At 43.9% G+C, this 20935-nt stretch overlaps 1 protein-coding gene across 2 annotated transcripts in view; it reads left to right on the top strand.

The window, feature by feature from the left end:
- Nucleotides 1-20935, top strand: part of LOC135219537 (vam6/Vps39-like protein) — a 405404-nt gene that overhangs the window by 235561 nt on the left and 148908 nt on the right. For both annotated transcript variants that reach the window (XM_064256380.1, XM_064256379.1), the window contains exon 9: nt 6643-6785. In XM_064256380.1, the coding sequence (XP_064112450.1) occupies nt 6643-6785 (143 nt within the window). The remainder of the gene's footprint in view (nt 1-6642; nt 6786-20935) is intronic.

Here is a 20935-nt window from a genome sequence, read left to right as displayed (position 1 = left end):
CAGGCATTTAAAAGTCCTTTCACGATCTTTGCTACGGAGGAGGAGGCACCACTCCCCTTCACAACAAAGATAGCAGAGATCACCATACAAGCTGCCATGAAGGATGAACCCCTTCCTCAGCTTAAGGAATCAGACCCGACGTCCCCTCTCTTTCCAGCTTTTGGGGAACTCTGGGAAGACCTGCCAGCTACTTTCACGGTAGGCAAACTCAAACCGGACTGTGCCATGGATCAGTTCGGTGAGAGACTCCCTAGGCTACCGGATAACCTTATCCAAGCCGAATTCAAGGCGAGGACAAGGTTAGGCAGGACTCTGAATTCGCTAGTAATGACAGAGGTTGCTGCATTGACTTACGGTACGGAGCCTCTATTTAAGCTCCTAGCAAAGTCACAGACACAAATGGTACAGTCGGACCTGTACGCGTTTGTAGTAGCTAGAAGAAACTGTAGGAAACATGTCCTGCAAGAAGTTACAATTCGGCATGAGCCAAACAAGCTGCTTTCTTCCATCATCTGGGGGGCTGACCTCTTCCCAGAATCAGCTGTGAACGAGGTACAGCATGAAGCAACTAGACTTAACCAAAGTCTAAGAGCTCGATGGGGTCTTTCCAGCAAGAGGAAACCGGAGAATCCTCCTGCTAGTGCTAAGAAGTTAAAGAAGACCAAGAGGTTCCAGCCCTATCAAAAGCAGCAGAAGCAACACTTTGTACAAGCAGTTCCGGTCTCTCAACCCGCACAACCGACAACTGCAAAGGGGCAAAACCAGCCCATGCTCCTGTTGGCTCCACAAAGCCAACCCTCGACCTCCTATGCGGTTTCCCCGGCTTTCAACCCTCTTTTTGAAAGTCAAACCTTCCAAACCATTAACAGGTTCGCAAGGGGAAGCAGGGCTAGGGGTTCCTTTCGCCAGATGGGCGGCGGAAGGGCAACCAACAGGGGGAAGCACTTCCGTAGAGGGCGCGGGGGAGCACGCCCTGCACAACAGCAGTGAGAACCCTCAGGTAGGAGAGGAGGCTGTTCCTCTTCCGTCATAGGGGGGGGTTTCAGCAATTGGGCACAGAGCATTGTGTCCAAAGGGCTGGGATGGAGTTGGCTCAAAGGTCCCCCTCCTTTTTCCAAATATTCCTTCAACTATTTACCAACAAAGGAATTGACAGATATGCGCAAGAGCTCCTTCAGAAAGGGTGGTGAAAGGTTGGTAGTGTCAAGAGTCAAGCATTTAAAGTTTCAAGGACGCTTATTCAGCGTGCCAAAGAAAGGCTCATCAAAAAGAAGAATAATCTTAGACTTGTCCCGGCTAAACTTATTCATTGGTTGCGACAAGTTCAAAATGCTGACCATCTCGCAGGTGCGGACCATACTACCCCGTGGGGCCGTCACCACCTCTATCGATCTTACAGACGCATATTATCATATCCCAGTAGCGAGACACTTCCGGCCATACCTAGGCTTCAAGTTAGGAGACCAGGCATTCTCTTTCAAAGTGATGCCCTTCGGGCTGAACGTAGCCCCCAGGGTATTCACGAAAATAGCGGAAGTAGTAGTGCAACAACTGAGATCACAAGGGATAATGGTAGTGGCGTACCTCGACGATTGGTTGATTTGGGCACCAACCGTCGAGGAATGCCTCAGAGCCACAAACAAAGTAATCCAATTTCTGGAACATCTGGGGTTCCAAATAAACAGGATAAAGTCCAGGCTCACTCCGGAGTCTCGTTTTCAATGGCTCGGCATTCAATGGGACTTGACCTCCCACAATCTGTCAATTCCTGTGGTCAAAAGAAAAGAAATAGCCAAGTCAGTAAGGCAATTCCTCAAGTGCAAACGAGCATCAAGGAGAAACCAGGAAAGGATCCTAGGTTCACTCCAGTTTGCATCAGTAGCAGATGTTCTCTTAAAAGCGAAACTGAAAGACATAAATCGAGTTTGGCGCTCAAGAGCAAATGTCAAATCTCGAGACAAGTTGTCAGTAATCCCGCAGATTCTTCGCAATCGTCTCCGTCCATGGGCGAAGACAAAGAACCTGTCCAAGTCAGTTCCTCTTCAATATCCCCCTCCGGCGCTGGTTATCCACACAGACGCCTCGCTAAGCGGGTGGGGAGAATATTCCCAGTTCAAGAAGGTTCAAGGAACATGGTCATCGCAGTTCTGCCAGCTTCACATAAACGTATTGGAAGCCATGGCAGTATTTCTCACTCTGAAGAGGCTTCTTCCACCAAAGAACTCTCATATAAAGCTGGTCTTGGACAGTGCAGTGGTAGTGCACTGCATCAACAGGGGAGGATCCAAATCAAAACACGTGAACCACGTCATGATAGCCATTTTCTCTCTAGCAACCAAGCACAAATGGCACCTATCCTCCACCCATTTAGCGGGAGTAAGGAACGTGATAGCAGACGCCCTGTCTCGATCAGTTCCTCTAGAATCAGAGTGGTCCCTGGACAACATGTCATTCAAGTGGATACACCAAAGTGTTCCGGGTCTCCAAGTAGATCTATTCGCATCTCAAGCGAACCACAAGCTCCCTTGCTATGTGGCCCCCAACCTGGACCCTCTGGCTTATGCCATAGACGCCATGTCCATAGGTTGGAATCAGTGGGAGAAGATATACATCTTTCCTCTAGTGAATCTTCTATTGAAAGGTCTGATAAACTCAGGACATTCAAGGGACAAGTAGCTCTAGTAGCCCCGAACTGGCCCAAGAGCAACTGGTATCCTTTGCTTCTGGAATTGGGTCTCCGACCTCGACGGATCCCCAATCCTAAACTATCTCAGTCAGTACAAATGAGGACTGTGTTCGCTTCCTCAGGAATTCTCAAAACCCTAACTTTATGGACTTCATGAAGTTTGCGGCTAAGAGAGATGTAAATATTGATCCTCAGAATATTCTTTTCTTAGAATCAGATAAGAGGGAATCAACTTTGAGACAGTATGATGCTGCTGTTAAGAAGTTGGCAACTTTCCTGAAGGAAACAAATACCAGAACCATGACAGTCAACCTGGTTTATATCCTTTTTCAGATCCTTATTTGAAAAAGGATTAGCAGCTAGCACTATTACCACTAATAAATCAGCTTTAAAGAAAATCTTTCAGTTTGGTTTTCAAATAGACTTAACAGACTCATACTTTACGTCTATTCCTAAAGCTTGTGCTAGGCTCAGGCCTTCTGAAAGGCCTAGTTCAGTCTCATGGTTCTTGAATGACGTTCTCAAGCTGGCTTCAGACACTGACAACGTTTCTTGTACATATATAATGCCACTGAGGAAAACTCTATTTTTGCTAAGTTTGGCCTCAGGAGCTAGAATATCAGAACTGTCGGCCCTTTCCAGAGATGCTGGACATATAGAATTTCTCCCCTCAACAGAAGTCTTACTATCTCCAGATTGTAGTTTTTTGGCAAAGAATGAGGACCCCTTAATGAGATGGGCCCCTTGGAAGGTCATCCCTCTTCCTCAAGACCCTTCTCTTTGTCCGGTGACGACCTTACAAGCCTTTCTGTCTAGGACATCCTCTAGATCCTCAGGCCCCCTCTTCATGAGGGAAAAGGTGGTACTATTTCAATAAAGGGAATTAGGCAACAAATTCTTTACTTTATTAAACAAGCAAACCCTGAATCATTTCCCAAAGCCCATGAAATCAGGGCAGTAGCCACCTCCATTAATTATTTCCAGTATATGAATTTCGAGGATTTAAAAAAGTATACGGGCTGGAAATCGCCGACAGTTTTCAAACGTCATTATCTCAAGTCCTTGGAATCTCTAAAATTTCCAGCAGTAGCAGCGGGAAACATAGTTTCCCCTGACACTGCTCAGTAGTTGTAGTCAAATATCCAGATCTCCTTTCTACCTGCTTCAACTAATAATGCACCTAACCCTACCGTTATGCTCTTTTGGTCCTTCAGCCTTAGCTGCTTAGGAGGATACCTTTGGTGGAGTGTCCCTTATTTTTTTGCTAGGGGCACCCACAACTATATTGTATATATGTTGTCTGTAATGGATAGGTGTTGCTACTCTTATTTTTATGCTAGAGAAGCACACCAATATATTGAGATGCTTTGTAATGTTCATATTTATAGAAGTTTAAGTGAGCGTTCTTCCTTGATGTGTTGCTTATCGAACCTCACTTGTATTAGTTAAGTTATCATAAGTTAGTTCAAGTGTAGTTTTAAGGTTAACTGTATATAATTCATTCATTAGTTTAAGTTAACTTTATTTTATGATAACTTGTAAGATCTCAATCAAATTATAATTTTTCCTTTTTATTTCTTTCGTTTTATTGAGACCTTCCTCTTTCTTATTTTTTTCCAATCTTGTGCTAATTCTCTGGTACTATTTCACAAAGCGACACGAACTGGGCCCAGAAAAGGGATTTTGACGAAGGAAAAACCTATTTCTGGGCAAGGGTTCGTGTCGCCCAGTGAAATCCCCCCCTGTTCCCCGCCCTGCAGCCCAAGATTGGCATCTAACGACAAGGATGGCCACCAGGGGCTCTGCAGTTGGTGTGCTGGGTAGCGTAGTAGTAGTAGTTGCTGACTCCGACTGTGTATCAGCTCTTTCAGGAGGGGGATTCTGATGAAGGAGAATTCTAAATGACAAGAGGTTCGTGGTAGTGGTCTCACTCGCCCCAGATACCATACCGACACCCTCTTTTTATTTAGGGTGAGCGAGTCAGTTATTCTGACATCCTCCTGAATTTATTTTTTCTCTGGTATAATGTTAGTATCATTTACCTAGAAATAATGAATTAAGGATTATTTCACTGGGCGACACAAACCCTTGCCCAGAAATAGATTTTTCCTTCGTCAAAATCCCTTATTTTAACACTATTGTGGCTTTTAATTGTCATTATTATTATTATTATTATTATTTTTTCTATCTCAGTCATCCTCTTAGACCGGGTGGTTTCTATAGCGTAGGGTTCTGGGTTGCATCCTACCTCCTTAGGAGTCCATTACTTTTCTCAGTTTTGGCTATGGGCACAATTTCCAATGCCATATCTCATATCCTTCTTATTTCTATTTTCAGGTCTTGATACTTATCAGTATTCTCATTCTATCTACTGGCTACCATTTTCTCCAAGAAGAGTTCATTGTCTTGGAAGTCACTCCCTACCAAGCCTTATCTATAAATGACTTATGCAATTAAAGATATTGAAGTGATCCTTCCAGAACTCTCTTAGGGTCAATTAAGTGTCTGAGGTCATTTCAAAGTATCTTTGGAATAATGCCTTTGTGTACAGTTTCTTGAAGTTCAAGATGATTGATTGGCAATTGTTTTTCGTTGAGGTGTCTTTTCAAACTTGGGCCAAACACTTCATTTAACCACTCAACAAAAATTTGCCTCATGACCCATGCCTTTTTATTGGCGTTCCACATCACATGCAGTTTATTCTTTATCACATTGGTTTTGTCAAACACTCGTGGAGTTTCAGAGTGAAACACCAGTGGGGGCTTCACTTTGAAATCCCCACTGGCATTCCCACAGACCAAGAGTGTTAGCCTATCCTTCATGGGCTTGTGCCCTGACAATGAACTTTCCTCCTGCATGATGTAGGTTCATTTTGGCATTTATTTTCCAAAACAGGCCTGTCTCATCACAATTGAAGACCTGTTGTGGGAGGAATCCTTCAGCCTCAAGATACTCTTTGAATTCACTGACGAATTCTTCGGCAACATATTGATCCGAGGTCATAGCCTCCCCATGTCATGCAACATTGTTTGCCCGTATGCTTTCTGAATTTTTCAAACCAGCCTCTGCTGGCCTTGAAATCACCAAGATCATAACTAGTAGTTGCCATTTTCTTACTTAAATCAGCATGTAGCATCATAGCCTTCTCATATATGATCACTTCAGACACACTATCCCCCACTAATTGTTTTTCATTGATCCACACTACAGAAGCTTTTTTACATCTTCCACTAGTTGCAGTGTCTGTTTTGTTAATGATGTGACTCCTTTCGCAACATCAGCTGCCTTGACTTAATGTTTCTTTGCTAGGATAAAGTTGATTGTTGATAGTGACTTGCCATACGTCCTAGTGAGTTCAGCTGCACGCACACCACTTACATACTTTGCAACAAGTTCTTTCTTAAATTTAGTTGTATTCCAAGTCTATTTTACCAAAGGGATGGTACTTGCAGCTGTCTTTGGCCCCATGATGGCTACTTTGCAATTAGTTTTTATGGCAAAATTAGCACAAAACACAACAAATGTGCGGTGATGCGGACTACAAGTGCAGAGATGGTTGTTCAGCGAGAAACAAAGCCAAAATGGGTCACGAGAGAAGACAGGATGCTTTATTTGGGTGCTTCATACAGGGTCTGGTCACGTACTGGGCCCCGGATGGAGCATTTCTGAGCGTACAAAAACCAAAGAAATGTACAATAACCGAGACAAAATTTTGTCAAAAAAAATTTATGAAAATGGAAACGTACAAAAACAAAGGTATGACTGTATAGGTAGTGCCCAGTTATCGGCGGGGGTTGAATGGTTGTGCAGTAATTTAGTATAAGATGTAACTTTTCTTATTATAATGAGGTAACATTTAGGAAAGTGAATTTTTATATATTTTTTGTATAATTAGAATATTAACAGGTATAAGATAACTATTTTAATTAATACTTTGTGTAAATTCTTTTTTGCAGAGCTGGCATTTGTTATTGGATTGTTTCCAAAAATGGTGCCAGAGGAATTTCGCTTCCAAATAAATCTTCCGGGTCGAGTACCTTCCCTCAGTTCTTCAGAGATGGAAAGTGCTATTCAGGAGCTTATTCATTTCTTGCTGGAGGTAAGATTTTTCTTTCTATTTTGATATTTTATATTCTATTTAGTAATTCTTTTTAAGTTACTTATACTTAAAATACAGTCATCACCCTACTTACGAATATTCATGTTACAAACATTCAGAGATACAAACAGATAGGATTGCAAGTCAAAACTGTGTTCCAAGTGCTCCTCTTTGATACCCATAAATTCAGATTTTGCTCTGGATTACTATTCTGCCTACTAAGAATTTTTGCCATACGAGGAAGAAGAACCTGTTCCTTTAATCCGTTCCCTCTGATACCCTGAATATTCTTGTGATTAACTACCATGCATTCTTCTTACACTCATGAGAATACTCATTCATACACTGAAAACTGGTAAATAAGTTACCCTCTTGAACACTCCACCTTGATCTGCGACAGTTCTAACAACATATCACATTATCATCAGAATATTTGCTAAATGTAAGTGAGACTACCTTTAAGTTTCTTCAATTCAGGAATAGTGGTACGTATTAGGTTTGGTGACTTACCTAGCTTAACTTAGGTAGTTAAGTTCTTAGCCTAGCCTACCTAGTTTGAACCTGTCTTTATCAGAACTGCTCTTCAATATCCCAGAGCATGTTTTCCGCTTCATGACTTCTACAAGAGGATGATTTTCCTGTTCTTCAAGAGTTTCTGATTGGGTTAGGTTAGGTTGGTACAGTTCCTAACTTAGTCTTATCCTTATATATCGTAGTCTAACTAGACTAGTTCTGTGCCTCAACGTCAAGAATTAAGGTCCATCTCTAAGCTTTATGTAATGGTCAGGAACAGCACTATGGTGGTTCCTTAGTCAAGAAAAAGAGGTGGGGGGGGGGGGGGGTGCCAGTTTGTTGGTGTCTTATCATCAAAGGGTATCTGTTGAGTAGCATACTGAACTTATGTCATCAGAGGGGAGGGATCCCCTCATAGGATGTCTCCTCTGTTGATGATGTGCATTCCATTGGCAGTGTAAGGAAATCTTCTCTGTCGATGGTGCGAATTCCATTGACAGTGCACAAGTTGAAAGTAGAGTACTTAGCACAGTTCTGCATAGAGCATCCTATCTTAGGACATCCCCTGGAGTTATTCTATCATCTCCTCTGTCTATAGTGATGATGCATGGAGTTGCAGTAGCATGCTTAACACAGCTGTCAGTCAGACACATTCTAGGATAGGGGATGTATGTCAGACAAGTTCTGTCACTGGAGTCTAAGTGCATAAAAGATGGGTCCAAGAGTCCCATCTTCTTTGGCAACGAAGTGATTGGGCATCTCTACTGCCCCTCATCAATTTCTACTGCCAGGCGGGTTTTAATATAAATAATGTGCATGCAAGAGCATTTGTCTTCAGAGGACTAATCTCGTCCTTAATATTCAAGAACTATTATATTCATGGGAATTTGAATGATGGTTCTTAGCTATGCTAAACCACTAGCATTTCCTGATATCCAGGGGCTCTTACTCATGAGGAAAGTGGCATTGATTAAGACACTGATCTCTTTCTTTTCTAGTTGCTTTCTTCTCTGCCGAGATAGGTAAGAAGATAAGGTCTGTCAGATGTTGGATCTATGGAATACATATGACTGAAATATCCCAACTGAGATAATAGCTTGTATTGTACACAAATGTATCTTTCAGTGGCATACCATCCCTCTCTCTAGCTAAGGGAGAAAGGAATGGTGACAAATACATATAGATAGATACCTTACTTTCTTGTTTGAACAGATATACATATATATTAACTGATCTAGAAACTAAGTTCTGAAAACTTATTTTTAGTCAAGGAAGGGTGTCTGGAAACCCTTTCCTTGGTCCTGGTGCTGTTACATTACTCCTCAGACAGGCAGAGGAACTTTTGGTACAAGATGGATGAATTTTCGGCAGTTTTTCGATAAAGTCAAGAGATTGGACAGTTCATCTTGACTCTGGTTCTCACTCAACCTCGAAAGAAGATTGATTATACTCTTTCTTTTCTTGATTACCTGTTGTTGGCTCTGCTCTGATCTGATTATTCTACATACTAATTCGAAGGTGATCAGTTAGATTGATCGCTCTCCTTCTATGGTCCTGTGGCACCAAAGACAGCAGGACTTCTGTGTTATGCCCATAATGTAGTCTTTGAACCCAAAGCCAATGACTGGTTCGTTAGTTTAGGGCTGCCCGAGAAATGATAGCAAGAGGGATCCTTTTTCTAACTAGGGAAATGATCAACTGAGCGTGCCCACGAAACTTCCTACTGGACATCAGTATGTTTCAGGCAAAATCTCTAGAGGGAAAAGTTGTCCATCTATCTGTCACATTCAGAGAGGCCCTGTAGATCAAATACTAGGACAGAATGTATTTGTGAAATTCACATTCGTATCCACTGATCTTGGAGTGTTGCCCATAGGCCAAAGGATCATTTCTCTGGCTAGGGTTAAGTTCTACTGAATGTACTATGCAACTTCCTGGTGGTCATCAGTATGCTTGGGGCAACATCTCTAGAGGCCACAGTCACCCATCCATCTGTTGCATCCAGGAAGGACCCGTCAAACTAATACTAGGGTACAACATAATTATGCAGTTCATATTCTATCCTTTTACCTTGGATTATTGCCCATGGGTCCTTGGACTCCCTTTCCTTGGATCATTGGTGGATGCTCAACAAGTCATGTGGTTTACCCCACCCAGCTCTTAGGGACAGGTTGCATCTTGCCTAGGGTGTGTGGCTACAAGGAGAAGGTGCGAGTGGGACAGGCCTCCAACCTTCCTCCTATTTTCCATCCTCTTCCAATGGATAGAGGAAGAGTGAACAAGCCTTCGTGAGCTGGACTGACATGCATGCAGGTGATCTACATGATTGAGTATCCTATCCAGTTTTGTTTGGATTAATAGATGCATTTCATACTTTTTCTCTAGCAAGGAGAGAGAAGGACTGACTGGGCAAACCAGTTGGTCATTTTTAAGCTACATAGTCTTTGACAATGTGGGTTTATCCGTACCTTATGAATCAAGGTTTTCATACTCTTTTTTTTTATTCAAAGTGCCCAGAAGTCGGTCAGTTAAACATCACATGTTCAGTAGATCAGAGGTATGGTATCCTTCCTTTTGCTCTTTCATGACCAGGAAGAGAATACAAGGTGAGCCAAACTACCAGTCAGTTCAGAGAATTACTTAGAATCCTCCCTCAGATAGTAAGTCTCCATATGTAAAGAACAAGGGTTTTTATTCGTGTAGGAACAAATGGTAAATTTGTAATTAATTTGTATTTTTCCAAACATACAAACCTGAGGTCTTTACATAAAAGGCCCACCTCTTATCACCTCTCACTCCTTTACCTGGACCAAAAGGTAACTGAAAAGATTGAATGCATACTGGTTGGGTGGACAGAACCCATGCCCTTATCATAGGTAGCTATTACCATGAACTCCATCCAAAAGTTTTAACGGCGGGACTTTTCCAACTTTGCTGAAAGTTATCTATATGTAGAGACTGAGGGTTTGTATGTCAGGAGAAATATGTAACAATTGAAAATTTATCATATTTTGTGGCGGAATCAAAGCTAAGTAAAAAACAAGCAAACTCCCCACAGTTACGTTAATCGTACAAGCTAACAAAATTTCCCACACTCACACTTTCCCCTTTACGTTACTTTTAAACTGCAGGACAATTGGTTCAACGAAATACCGAACACACAAAACACAAACACGTACTCACCCCTGGCTCCAGATACTCAGTGCTAGGCTGTGCTGTCCACTGGATATAGGCTATAGGCTAGCCGACACACAACCGCCGCCAATAACCAAACGAAAACCAACCAGCTGAGACCCACAACCCCACAACAACTCAACAACCCGACAAATCACTGCAGACAAACACCAACAGCCTGAAAAGACACGACAACCACACAACTTACCCCAGCACAACAACCCGCCAACACCAACACTGCCCCAACCACCACTCACAGACAACGAAACGCACTACCAACCTCCTCAACCTCACCACAACCAGACATACACACGCACAACAACTTTACAACCCCAAAATCTATCAAATAACACATCAACGGACAAAACTGAGGCCAAAACTAACTTTATGCCTTCCACGAACGCCTTACTTCTTACGACTCTCGTAACAGACTCCCACCACCGATCTACACAACAGAGCGCCACAACAGACACACGCTTCCGACCACCATTTAACCACTCCCATTTATTTTTCCACCAATCTCTCCCTCTCTCTCACGCAACCCTTGGAGACTTGGAGACGTTGTCAAATGTAAACTACTATCATCACTCCTCCATATTACCTCCCCCATTACATTTGACAACGTCTCCTTACACTCGCATCCACACTAAATTGCCTTTCACAACACCCAAGGATGCTCGGATGCAGGCCCCCTGGATCTTGTTTGAGGACCCTCGTACATTCTTTCAGTTACATCGCCATTCACATCTTCCAAACCACTTTCATTCAAACTCCCATTATCTCCCTCACTACCATCCTCCCAAATCCCATTCACTACTTCACCGATATCTTCTAACAACTCTGGTTCCAACATCCTCCCTATTTCTGCTACCAAACCACTCAGTTCGTCCATACTTCTGTCAAACTCTCGCAAAGACTTATCCATCCTATCAACCACCTCCTTACTACTTGGTTTCCTTCTCACTGAAGTCCCTTTTGTCCCTGTCAACTCAAACCCACATACACTACAAATATCATTCATTCCCTCAAAGTCATCTGTAGCACACGCTTTATCAACCGTTTGCACCCTACCACCAACCCCCTTAACGTGCCGTTCACGCTTTTCCCTTCCACTTCCTCTCTCCACACTCTTCTGTTTTCTTCCATACTCAACCAACACCAACTGCCAATCTCCCAGACCCATTTGTTCACTGACTGTTGGTTCATACTTATTCACCCTCAGCCACTCACTCATCACATTCTCCCGAACATACTGTGGTACTTCCCTCCACTTAAGGAGTTTATGGTGTACCCTAAGCTCATCCATTCCCCAACCTACTTGCAATTTCCCCAAAACATAACTCAATCCACTCGGTCCCACTTCCAAAATCTCAAAAGGCCCTTCAAATTTCTCCCTTACTTTATTCACATTCATTCTTCCTATCTCAACCACCTCTTTCAACACCTTATCCCCAATCTTAAAACTCTCAAACCTTTCACTCACTCGCTTTCTTCCACAAATCCCAATCACTTTCTGACAGACCCAACCGCAGCCTGACAATCCTTTAAAAATTCAACACATATTTACAAGGAGACATACCTATACTCTTTTGCAGTGGGGCGTTATATATATACCCACACTGCACGTCCTACATACATATCCCAATAATTGTCACCCTTACTCATCATTTGCAGAATCTCAGTCATCGTTCTAACAGTCCTTTCAGCCAAACCATTCGCACTGGGCACATACGGAGTAGAATAACACATGCACAATTACCCCATCTCTTCAACATTTCTTCAAATTCCCATCCCACAAACTCAGGTCTATTATCACTCAACATTTTTGCCGGCTTTCACGCACAAATAGGCAACATCACTTGACCCACCATTCGCGCAATAGTGTCACTCCTATTATCTTTGATGGGAACCACATAGGCAAATGTACTCATGTGATCCACCATCACAATCATCCCCATGTGTCCTCTCACAGTCCCAGGCAAAGAAACACAATTAATCACAAGCATTTCAAACAGCTCTTTCATCTGCAATCGACACACAGGTGGACTTGAATGCACACTCTGATACTTTCCCCTCTGACAGTCTTCACACATGACAACCACATCCATACAAATCTTATTCAACCCAGGGGCATACATTCTCTCTCTCATGCATTCCCACAACTTATTTTTCCCCACATGCCCAAACCGATCATGAACCAACAAACACATATTCACAGCTGACTCAACAGAAAACACTGGCACATACACTTCCCTGTCATACACCCTTTCCTGATGTAAAAAGTACTCTATGTTTTTACACACTACAAACTGTTTAGCAACCCTCTTATATACATCCAACTCACATGGCCAATCTTCCACACGCACTCCTCCCAAAACATCGCAACATATTTATCTCCAGGCACTTATCTTGCATTTCTTCAATCTCTTCCTCACTCAACAGATCATTCTCACTCCTAGCAATATCAATCATTCCCACAAAGTTTGCTACAAACACATTACTATCTTTAATCCTAGCTACTTGTCTGCCCCCCTTTCTAAGAATTCCGTTTCCTATATCTACATCTATATCATGGATCCTCAAAAAATCTATCCCTATTAAAAAGCAAGATGGCATATCATTTTCTCCTATAACTATAAAGTTATGTATTACTTCAAGGTCTCCTAACCTAACCTTTAACCGCACCTCTTCCCATTAACCGTACCTCTTCCCATACTAAAACACTTCCTTGTCTTAACCCATGTATTCTCACATTTGTAGACTGCCTTTTCACTTCCCAATCGCATCTCTCAAGTTCACTCACCACTGACCCACTCACCAAGGAAACTTGTGCCCCTGTGTCAACCAAACTACAGTACTCACTATCATTTACTCGGACAAAGGTCACCATTTTCCCTCGAGTCCCATGCATACACACATTCACTACCACATCCACCTGGTTATCCACATCACAATCCTCCTCATTACATTCATCCTCAGTCAATTCCCCATTTCCACAATTCAGACTCAGATCCCCTTCACGTCCCTTTTTGTAACCAACCAATTACAAACACGTTCCCTGCACTGAATCATCAAAACCCTATGTTCATTACCTGTACTCACTCTTCCTTGATACTCATCCGGTCTGTCCCATCCAAAATACAACAACACTTTTATTCCAAACAACTCAGCTACTGCTGACAACAATTCATGCAACATTTCTCCTTCCCCACCTGGTTCCTCCACATATGCCACTTCCTTCTGCACATCACTCATCAACTTCATTCACACTACCGGGTACCTCTTCCACCAGTCCCCTACCTTCCAAGTCTTTCAATGCTGAAAACAAACATTCACACACACTGTCATTCCCTTCAAACCTCTCTTTTACAACTAACCCCTCCTGAGGTACCATATTTGGATCCCAGTCACTTTTCACAACACCACTACCCTTACCATGCATCCTAGACATCGTATCAGCAATCACATTTTTACTCCCCGGCACATATTCTAAACTAAAATCAAACCCACTCAAATCTTCAATCGTCCTCGCGATCCTAACATTCTCACTTTCCTTCTTGATCATATACACTAACGGCCGATGGTCTGTCCTTATGACAAATTTTACCCCATACAAAACACTTTTTTTTTTTTTTTTTTTTTTTTTTTTTTTTTTTGCAACGGTTTCCACACAAACCTTCATTGCCGCAAGCTCCTTCTCAACCACCGAATACTTCAGCTCTGCTTTATTAAGAGCTTTACTCACATACGCAATCACTCTCAATTGTCCCTCCCCATTCACCTCTTGCATCTGCACCAAGCATCCTCCCATACTAAACTTACCAGCATCAGCATACAACTCAAGCTTACTGGCATCCTTAGTCTGGAAAAGCCAAGGTGGCATCTCTTTCAATCTCTCAAATGCTCCCACCGTTTGCTCATCCCACCTCAGCTTAGTACAGTTTTTCTTCCCGGTCCATTCAGTCAACGGCTTCCCTATACCCGAACAATCCCTAACAAACTTCCTCCCGAACTCAATCAAACCCAAAAAATTCTTTAACTCCCGTACGGTCTGGGGACGTGGAAACTCCTTTACTTTTTCCACAAACTTTGCCCTCTTCCTTATGTTATTTGCACTCACCTTATGACCAAGAAATTCCACTTCCCCAGCCAACCACATACACTTCTCCAGCTTCACTTTCACTCCAACCTCTTCCAACCGTTCTAACACCTTCTCAAGCAGTTCCATATTCTCCTCAACAGTCTCACTTGCAATCAAAACGTCATCTATAAACACAGTCACCTTCCTTCTATCAAAACCAGCCAAAACTACATTCATCGCCCTCTGGAAGGCAGCAGGCGTGTTAGCCAATCCAAAACTTAACCTCTTGAATTGATAGTGACAGCCACCACTCGAGAAAGCCGTAACATGCCTGCTCCCTTCCTCAAGAGCCATCTCTTAATAGCCCCTTACCAAATCTAATTTCGTGAACACTCTCATTCCATGCATCTTATACACACTATCAGACACCACATTCATCGGAATCGCTCCTTCACAGTTACTTCATTCACCTTCCTGTAATCCACACTCATCCTCAAACTCCCATCTGTCTTGCGTACTGGGACTTTGGGACTATTCCAAGCACTCTTGCTCATCTAGATCACTTCCACTCTCTCAAGTTCCTCACACTGTTCCTCAATCTCTTGGGCAATAGGCTCAGAAAAGTGTCAGGGACGCTGATATATGGGGGGTATCGTCATTCAAAACTATTTTGAACTCTGGAAGCTTAGATCCCCTGAAATCCTCGTCACCCCGACTCAATGCACCCCGCCTATCCCACAACATCTGCATCAACTGCTCCCTCTCGTCATCACCAACATTTTCATCCACCTCAATTCCTTCTCTCAACTCATCATACTTCCACTCATCATACTTCCACTCATCACATTCTTTCATGCTACCAGTCATCACTTGCCGCACCCTAACATATCTTTCGTCGTCCACATCCACCAACGTATATAACAACCCCACACAATCACCTTCACGTATACCCCGCACTCGCTTTTTCCTTTTTCCTAACAGGTCGGTCAATGGGGCGGGCTAACAAAAACGCTCTAGGTATTCTTTCCCATTATCCAAAATCCCGTCGTACACATGCACGCTCGCTCTTACCAACTTGTTCGCATCCACACCCTCAACCACAAATGCACACTTGTCACTTTTGACAATCCCGAGACATTAACAACTTCTCTGACTTCTCGCGGCACTTTTACACTTTCGCAACCAACGGCACTCCCTTCCATATTTTAATGCTTACCCCTCCATCCCTATCCAAGTACAACTCTCCATGTACACCCTTCCTATGCAACTCAATCATATTTCTGCTCGGATGGACCACCATCCCACACTTCTTCAGGAACCTGTACCCTAACAACATATCATACTTATCACTCATTCCCTCGATCACATAAAAGTCACCTTCATCCATCGATCACATCAAAAGTCACCTTCATCCATCACTACCCCTTCGATTTCTACATTTTCATGTAACATTCCCACCACAGGCATACCCAAATTTCCTATTCCTAGTACCTCCCCTTTACATTTCCTAATTTCACACTCACTCCGCAACTTGTCACATCCATTCTTAAAAAGAACACTGACACTGCACCCAGTATCAATCAAAGCAACCAAACACACCCCTTCGCACCTCACCTTTACACTCATACATTCATGAGCTCTTCCTCCAAACCCTTTTTCATGCAACAATCCTTCACGCACATGCATCACTCTTACTGCCTGCACACCAGAGGACCCACCCAACTGAATCCCCCTCAACACCCAGTTTCCCGAATTCCCAACCTGACTCATCCTCTTTCGCCTATACACACTCGCCACATGACCTTCCATTCCATATTCAACACATTTTGCCCGCTGTTCTTTACACATCCTAGCCTAATGCCCATTCTTCCCGCAATTACCGCAAACCTCAGTCACACAAGTACCTTGACATCCACTTGCTATATGCCCTACTTGCCCACACCTGTAACATTTAATATCCCTATCTTTCTTACACTCGCTCACCAAATGCCTCGTTTGCCCACACCCGAAGCAGGCTCCCAATGCCCACCGACATTCATTCTTCCTGTGTCCTAGCTTTCCACATCTGTAACACTGCTGCTCTCGTTCGTGACTAACTGACCCTACTCTTCCAATGCTTGCACTCCGATCTCTCTTAGGGCTAACCATACTTACGTTACTGGCTCTAACGCTCCTATCAACCACTCGCTCTGCCATTCGCCTTGGCCCTTCCAAAACTGCCTCCCTATAGCTCTTAAACTCTGGTATAACCTCAGCTTCTTCAGTCCTAACACTAACACTCCTACTCTCTTTCATACACCTATCTAACTTGTAATCTAATATTTCTAAAATGTTGTCCCATGTCAACCTTTCATTTGTCCATCGCATTTTCTCCTTACGTTTCAGATTTATAAACTCATACACTCTGGTACAGTCGCCAACAACTTTTGCACTAACTCCTTACACTCATTTATCCCTTTGTCCTCAAACTTTTTCCTGGCTAATGTTTCCAACCTGCACACATACATCGACAACGACTCACCAACATTCATTCTTACCTCATCAAAACCATGTTTTCTCCTATATCTAACACTACTCTTTATCCTCTTTGCCTGTTCCACAATCCTGGCTTTCACACTCTCTTAAGGCACATTCCCCACACTCATCATTACCCCATACATATTCAACAAAAATCCCGTCAAAAAGCTACCCAACTCTCTTGCCCAGACTCTCTTGTTATCCCCATACTTTGCCTCACAATACCTTTCATATTCCTTAAAAAAGTCCCCTATGTCCCTACTGCCATATACCTCGTATTGTGCACATCTAGGTACCTCACTCATATACACAGCCTTTCGTACTTCCTGCTCACTCTCACTTTCACTACTTCCATTCTGATCCCTCTTAACCTCATCCGAGTACAATGAGTCAACTTCCATACTCACGTCCATACTCCTGATTAAGCTCTTCTTACCCTTCTTTCTACTTACCTGTTTCCACTCACTGCTATCTAAATCACTCTCAGCCCTTTCCCCAATCTATTCAGTCCTAGTCTCATCCTGTCTGTCATCCTTACTAGCCTTCTTTCCCTTAGTCTTCTTTTCCTCAGCCCCCTTCTTATTTTTGTCCTCAGGTTTATCTTTATCCTGTGTCTTTTCCTTCTTTCCCTTACTTATCACAACCAAATCACCTTCGCCACTCATAGGATCTGTAACCATACCTAGGTAAAGAGCTCTCTGGCTTGGAACCAGGTTTGATTTCTCTAGGTTGATCATTATGCCTAGCTCCTGACAAAACTGAAGCAGACGATCTCTGTCCTGAAGCAGTTTCCCTGGAGCTTGCTTATACCAGCCAGTCATTGAGGTACCTTAACAGGCGAATCCCTTGACCATGATCACATTTTGATATAAGGGCAAAGGCCCTTGTGAACACCTGAGGGACGTGGTCAACCCGAAGCACAGGACCTTGAACAGAAAGATCTGCTCTTCCAGAGTGAAGCGAAGAAACTTTCTGGGTAAAAGGTGAATAGGGATCTGGAAGTACGCATCCTTTAAGTCTATCGACAGCAAGAAGTCATTGTCCCTTATTGCTGCCAACACTGTTTGGGGCGTCTCCATCTTGAACCTTGTCTTCCTGACAAAATGATTCAGGGTGTAAAGATCAATTACTGGTCTCCAATTGCCTGTTGTTTTGGGCACCAGGAAAATCCGAGTGTAAAACCCTGGAGAAGGAAGCTTTCCTTCTTCTATCGCACCTTTATCAGCATTTTCAACACTTCCTCCTGAAGAGTCATGAACTTCTGAGAGTCGTGGCCGTAATCCGATTGAGAAGGGGTCTGTCTGAGATGGGGGAGAGAAGTTGAATGGTAGTAAATATCCCACCCACAGAATGTCTACTACCCATTTATTTCTCTGTTCCATACCCTTGCCACTTGGCCCACTGGCCCGCCAGGCATCCCCCTACCCGTGGCAACGGAGAGGGAGAGACACTCACTCTCTCGACAACCCCCTCTGACCCTTCCCCTAGAACCCCCTACCAGGCCTGTAGGGGTGTGATTGAAAGGGGTTTTGTTGTTTCTTTGCCTTGGCCTTTGAGGGAGATTGGGAGACCCTTACATAGGCAGAACTCTTCAGAGATTTAACAGGTGAAGATCTCACCTGTTACTGAGGAGGAGGGTGTCTTGAATGTGCCTCTGACTTTGAAACTGCCTGATGTACCAACCTGTCTTTTGTGTCTGCTTGTCGCCGGTCGATAGCATCTTCCAATTCAGTCCTCGGAAACAGGAACTGTGACTCAAGCGGATCCCCATTTCTGAGAGATGACGAAGACTCAGAGTCCATTGAATTTGCCACCTTGGACAGTGCTACTTCTCCTGGCCAGGAGGTGATTGGCCCACAGGTTGGAGCTAAGGTGTGTCAGGTAAGAAATCGCCTTAGCTCTAGACTGTAACAGTCTGTTGAGAGGAAGAACTCACTAAACCTCCCTCAGCCCTATCTGAAGCAATCTTGGCTATTGCGGTGAACCACAAGTCCAGCCATGAGACCATCTAGGAGATGGAAGCCACAGTAGTCTCCATAGCTAAGAACTCTTGTGATGAAAAGGAAGGGCCTTCAGCCCTAACCTGTTCCAAAGTCACATCTGGGTTAAGGTGACAGGGCATCAGTTGAACTGTACTAGTGGAATAGTACTTCCTATGCTGCACAAGAGGAGGGGGAAGAAGTTAGATGACCTACTAGAGTTACTAGAGTGCAGAGAGCCATCTCAGTCCAACACCAAAGCGTTCACACGTAGGATGGACTAAGCGTGAGCCGACAAAGGGAGCTCAAAAGTTCTAAAGCCCTGTTTAGCACCCAGCAAGGCCTTTATACCCGCTGGTGTGATAAAAGATTGAGCTTGCACCCTACCCTCAAGATTGTTGAGCTCGTGAATGAGTTCAACAACCTCTGCGAATGAGGACATAAACTCTTGGTTGTCTCCCTCCTCCTGCTCCAGCACAGGCGACCGATGACATGAAGAAGACGGTTTGGCATTATCCTCCTCCTTCTGTAAAACTGCTGATGAAGCTTCCCCAAGAAGCCCAACATTCTGGACAATATTGGTTGGTGTGTAAGGACTAAAACTAGAAGATACTGAGACCAAGGGTTCTCGAAACTCATCTCGCAGTGACACTTGTACACGATCCCAACTCGGACAGCATACTGGCTCGTGAGAAGCACCCCGTACATGATTATGTAAAGGATCATGTACAAGTATGTCAGGTGAAACACGTACGCTGTCATGGGAGGAAGCACGTACTTGAACATGAGACGATTCGAGTACACGACCTTGAGACGCCAACTGAGCACGATCCTGAGATGAGGAACGTCACTGAAGAGAGCAACCTGAAGAAGATGGATTCCTTAGGCTAAGGTCTCTTCCGGGAGAACGAGAAGTATGTCCACAGGCCAATGAAGCCTCACGTATTCAACCCTCAGCCTCAGTCTTGCTGAGCAAAGGATCCTTAGACGAAGCTTGAGCGACCTTCTCATCTGCAGCCTTCTATCTTTTAATCAGCGCTTTATCATCCTTGCGCCGACAGACTGGTACAGGAACAGATGAAGAGGGGTCGTCAACACGTACTTGCAAGGATGATTCACATTCATGAACACGTATGTGAGAGGGAGACACGGCCGTGAAGGAAAGACAAAGATACATTACTTTCATCCTTCATGACGTACACAGTTATGTATCGAAGAGGAGGATGCCATCTTTCCACAATCTCCACTGCCAACCTCACGAATGCGAACGTGTGAGGAAGAAACACAACCTTGTGGGGAATGAGGAGAAACACTTCTCTCACTTGCACAAACCTGAATGTGCATGGGAGAGAATGGTCAGGAAGGGAAGAAGGCGATGCACTCTTTTCACATGAAGGTGACGAAACCACAAAGTCCTTGATTTTTCAGCGTTTGACACGACGGCTACGGGAGGATAGTGTAGGAACAAGAGAAGGAGAGAAACTCCCCTCTCTATGCGGTCTCCTACTAGCAGGAGTAGGAGAAGAAACCCTCCATTTACGACTCTTCTTCATAGACAGCAGAAATCCTCTCTCGCAAAACAGAGGACTCTGGGAGTGACATTACGACACCTCTAAGACTAGAGCTGGTCGATGGCCTCACTGGTGGAGCGATATGATGACAATGGGGCTCCGCAAGGTGGCAGCAAGTGAGATCCAACGTAGAGGAGTCCAGGGGTAGGCGGGACTGCTACAGGGGCAGGGGGAGAGGTACGAGCCTCCAAGAATTGCAACAGCCGTCCATCCAAGGAATTTGAACCCTGTAGCCCCAGTGACACCCAAACAGCTGCCATCTTGGATGACTCCGAATTTGAAATTAAGACATTAGATGGTGTAGCCTCCTCCCTC

The sequence above is a fragment of the Macrobrachium nipponense genome, chromosome 1, assembly GCF_015104395.2.
Source record: "Macrobrachium nipponense isolate FS-2020 chromosome 1, ASM1510439v2, whole genome shotgun sequence".
Classification (NCBI taxonomy): Eukaryota; Metazoa; Arthropoda; class Malacostraca; order Decapoda; family Palaemonidae; genus Macrobrachium; species Macrobrachium nipponense.
The sequence above is the reverse complement of the archived record's forward strand: the minus strand, read 5'-3'. Positions and strand labels throughout refer to the sequence as shown.